The sequence below is a fragment of the Hordeum vulgare genome, chromosome 2H (genome assembly GCF_904849725.1).
Source record: "Hordeum vulgare subsp. vulgare chromosome 2H, MorexV3_pseudomolecules_assembly, whole genome shotgun sequence".
In the NCBI taxonomy this organism is placed as follows: Eukaryota; Viridiplantae; Streptophyta; class Magnoliopsida; order Poales; family Poaceae; genus Hordeum; species Hordeum vulgare.
In genome coordinates this window covers 615,835,675-615,839,908 of record NC_058519.1, presented here as the reverse complement: position 1 = coordinate 615,839,908, position 4,234 = coordinate 615,835,675, and the positions used below count along the sequence as shown (strand labels likewise).

At 53.4% G+C, this 4,234-nt stretch overlaps 1 protein-coding gene across 1 annotated transcript; it reads left to right on the top strand.

Moving 5' to 3' along the window:
- Positions 1 to 2,177: 2,177 nt before the first annotated feature.
- LOC123430815 (FCS-Like Zinc finger 1-like) lies at positions 2,178 to 3,552 on the top strand. The gene is made up of 2 exons (XM_045114653.1): positions 2,178 to 2,816; positions 2,906 to 3,552. The coding sequence occupies exons 1-2, from the start codon at positions 2,668 to 2,670 to the stop codon at positions 3,186 to 3,188; spliced, it is 432 nt and encodes a 143-aa protein (XP_044970588.1). The 5' UTR covers positions 2,178 to 2,667; the 3' UTR covers positions 3,189 to 3,552.
- The last annotated feature ends 682 nt before the right edge of the window (positions 3,553 to 4,234 follow it).

The following is a 4,234-nucleotide window of genomic DNA, read 5'->3' as shown; positions in this document are numbered from 1 at the left end:
GGACCGTAGATTTCACCTCACCGGCTTTTTGTGACTTGGCTGTTGCCCGCATGTGCAGCCTAGAATTGTTTAGACAAATCTAAGCCTTAAAGCTTAAACGAATCTAATTCAAAGCTTCATTATTGGAAAAAAGAAAGCTCACGGATTCGCTCGCCACGTTACGGCCACCTACGGATCGAGACGGAGACCATGCACGCACGGACGCACGAGACGTCGGGTCGTTTTGCCTTCGGCCGGGAGGAACCGGCTCGCCAAAGGCATCTCCGGTGCCAGTGGTTCGGGGGGCACCGGCGGGAGCCCCGCACGTGCCGGATCGCGCCCATGCGCCGTGGTGCTCCGCGCCAGCGCCGCCCTCCGACGACCTCCCGCCTGCCATGCCCCCTCTCCCCGCTACACGCGGCGAACGGATCGAAACTCCGTCGAGTCGCCGCCATGTGATGTGATGCTAGCTAGTACTAAAAAAGTTGTATGGCCGTTCTAGCAGTTGTTCGTCCACGGTGGACGGGACTCTATCACGTTTTTTTTAGAGAACCACATGTTTCATTAATCGAAAAAAACAAGTTACAATAAACAACACATGTAAAAACTAAAAGACAAACCGGGATAAAATGATTATCCTGAGTTTGCACATAAAAACCTAAGAGATCGAGAAAATACAAAACGATCCCTATGATTTTCTGCAACCACCATAGCGAACGGCCGCCGCCAACTCCAGCACCGCCGAGTGGAACGCCGGAAGAGACGCCGAGCCTCCGCCATCCCAAGATCAGAGAAAGCACCATTGCCAACGAGGCTTTGTGAGTCGATGAACAGGCCCGCTGCACGCAACAAGGCAAATGTCGCTGTAGCACGTCGACCGGGGGACGTCCCCGTGTTGTCTTGGACCAAGATTTATCGCCTCCCATCAACAAGGTTGGATAGGAACGGCAGATCCACCACCTTCGGACCGACATCCTCGCTCCAGAAGAACCACCTCGCCCCGGCCGCCAGCGTCGTCGCGAATTACCACGAACGCCAGCGACAGACCGAGAAACTGATCTCGCCAGATCTGAAGAACGGCGAGAAGACCAACTCGCCGATCTGAAGGACCGAGCAGCACACGTTGCCATCAACTCCAAGACGCCGCCGTGAAGGTCGCCGTCAGTGTGGGAATAGAGTTGATGCAGATTTATTTGACCGGACGCCGCTCCCACCACCCCAACGACGTCCCAAGAAAACACTAGACCAGCCCTAACAACAAGCCGACGTCGCAGCGCCGTTGCAGCGCCGTGGTCCCCACCTCCTCACGTCGCCGGAGTGGGCAACGGAGGAGGCAGGGACCGGTGGGGGCCGGTGTCGCTGGGCAGTTCCTGGCGATTGTCTCGGAGCGGTTCGTTCGCTCGCTCTGGACCGGACTCTATCACGGTTAATGTCACCGTGCCGCCCGCCGGTAAGGCCCTGTTTGGTTTTAATAAGTCAGGTGACTTATAAATCAGGTGACTTAAAACCAATGACTTATAACTCACGCCTGTTTGATTGTCATCTGACTTATAAATCACGTTTTCATGCAGAAGTTGATGACTTATAAGTTTTAAGTTGGGGTGGAGCAACTTATGACTTATAAGTTGGGTCTATTTGATAAAATAAGTCACATTTTGCAATTTTTAACTTATAAGTTGGTGACTTATTTGGAAACAAACAGATCTTAATGTCGGAGCGTTGGTTCCGGTGAACGAGATGCTACGGCGTGTCACTGTGGCACCGGTCTTGGACTGGGCTGGAGCGTTGTTTTCATGGAGGAGGACGTACGACGTCGAAGACGAGAGGTTTGAATGGTAAACCGTGGGCTTGCTTACAATGGTTTTAATGGCGGGCCGCTTTCGACGACGACGGACGCTCTTGTCGTGCTCGGGGCTGAAAGGACGCCTGCGAAGGCGACAAGAACCGGTGCCCTTTTTTTTCTCCCACGGGGGCGGGAGGGATGTGCTCATTCTGCGTTGTCAAGACAACGACCCCCGATGACATGTGGAGGACACGGGATGCATAATTTACCTGCAACTTGGCGAAAACAAAACCAATGTATTGGAGGTGCTGTCATTTCCTTGCTAGTATGATACTGCATCTGAATTGGTCCAAGCAAGACCGTATTCAGTCTAGTGCAGTACGTCAACGAACTTAGACTGTTTCAGCACACGTGGTATACGCTACGATAAATGCATAAAACACATGGATGGATCATCTTTGTCGAATCCAAACCGTGTAAGAATCTTGTAATCTGCAGAGGAAGAAGCATTATCCGATTCATTTCTCTGTTGTCCACCAGGTGCAGAGATCGATGCAGAGAGTGGTTCTTGGTCTCTAACTGAATGTGCTAGCGACAGAGGCTAGTATATAGCATCGATGGTTCAGGATCATTTCCATCAGGCCAAAAACAACAAAAATGCAAAGCTCCGGTTGCTTGCCTCCGCTCCTATTCATGGCTCTGCCCTCCTCCGGTGTGAATTTGCAGCCTCTCAACGATCGTCGGAGGCTAAAAATGGAGTTGGGCCGTGCCCTATTTGTGCACACCCCCCGGAAGACGGCAGGCCAGCCGAGCCTCCTTGACATTTAGTGGCATGTCAAGGCGGCATTGCTCCCAATTCTCGCCCGCCTAAGCCGCCTAGCTCGCCGTTCGCCGCCGCACGCAGCATGATGAAGGGGGCCGCTGCCATGAGCACGATGAAGCCGCCGTCGTCGCCCATGTTCTACGTCCACGAGGCGGACGCCCACGGCCACTACTTCCTCGAGGAGTGCTCCCTCTGCGGAAAGTCCCTCTCCGGCGACATCTTCATGTACAGGTCCGTCGATCGTCCAGGCGTTCGATGTGTCATAGTACCTGCAAGGCGACCATATTGTCCGTGTACGTGACTACGTGTGTGTTGTGCAGGGGTGACACGCCGTTCTGCAGCGAGGAGTGCAGGCAGCAGCAGATCGAGGTGGACAGGGCCAGGCACCGGCGGAAGAAGCACGCGGCGGCGCACGCGGTGTCCGCGGCGAGGAAGGAGCATCAGCACCGGCACCACCACCACCATCACCACCACCATCACCGGCAGCACCAGCAGCCGCAGCCGCAGCCGCAGCCGCAGCCGCGGAGGGCCGTGGTGGGCGCCGGCGCCACCCCGTGGACCGACGCCGGGTTCGCCGCGAGGAGCCCCGCGTTGCGCGTGTGACCCTCCGATCGAACCTCAGCCTGAGACACGTACGTACAGGACGACGGGGATATACGTACGTACACGGGTTTAGGGTGTATCGAGGAGGATCTGGACGATCGAGATGGATCCTCTTCCGCGGGTGTGGCTGGACATGGAGGTTTTATTTTCACAAAAATAGTGTGTTTCCGATCGTGGTTAGAACTTTAGAGCCACGAGACTGTGAGCCATGTATGTATGGATGCACGGGTCCGTCTCCAATTTTCTCGCCCCAGATTAACTTGGCTGTTTGTTCTGCTTTTGAGGAATGGGATTGATTTCTCGTACCAAACGTTCTAGATGTAAATCTTGCTGTTACTTTGATCAATATATGTGTTTTCTTGTACAAGTTCCTGAACCCTGAATGGAAGTGCAACGAAACAGAGAAAGTGTGATACTACTATGTAGGAAATAGTCAGGACTTCAGAGTGGTGATACATCGAAGGTTCAGAACTTCTGGCTACTGTACGTATCTGTGGCAGCGCCGGGTCCGGGCGTCCGGCGTGGATTTGACAGTGTGATCGCAGCCTCAAGGATGGCGACGTGAGACATATGTTAGTGCGCATACTTGATGACCAAGGCGATCTCATATCAACATGAAAGATTAGTTCAGTAATCAAGTATCGCTAACACTCTACCACGAACCAAAATTGGACGGCCAATGGAGCGAGGGATGCAAACACAGGCATAAACTATGCCGGTCTAGCTTCTTTTAAAAGTCACCCGAGATGCGTAGGATTGGATGCCCGGCAATATTGTAACGAATGCAGTCGATCCCATAGATCTTATGCGAGATTTTGCGGCCTGATTTCCCGGCATCTTCTTCGCCTCGCCCGACAAGCAGAACGGGCAGTGCATATTCCCGCGAGGAGCTCGCCATTTCTCAGCCCCGGACCAGACGGATCTCTTCTCCCACGGATCCTACTTTGAATCCATACTGTAGTAAGCTAGGAACCACTACTACGGTAGGAATGGTAGGAGATCTTAGGGCAAATCCTCCGATAAAACTAGCTACAGAAGTAGACAAG

Coding starts and splice junctions, on each gene's coding strand:
- LOC123430815 (XM_045114653.1), top strand. CDS start 2,668: ATGATGAAGGGGGCCGCTGCCATGAGCACGATGAAGCCGCCGTCGTCG. Junction 2,817..2,905: donor GGCGACATCTTCATGTACAG/GTCCGTCGATCG, acceptor TGTGTTGTGCAG/GGGTGACACGCCGTTCTGCA.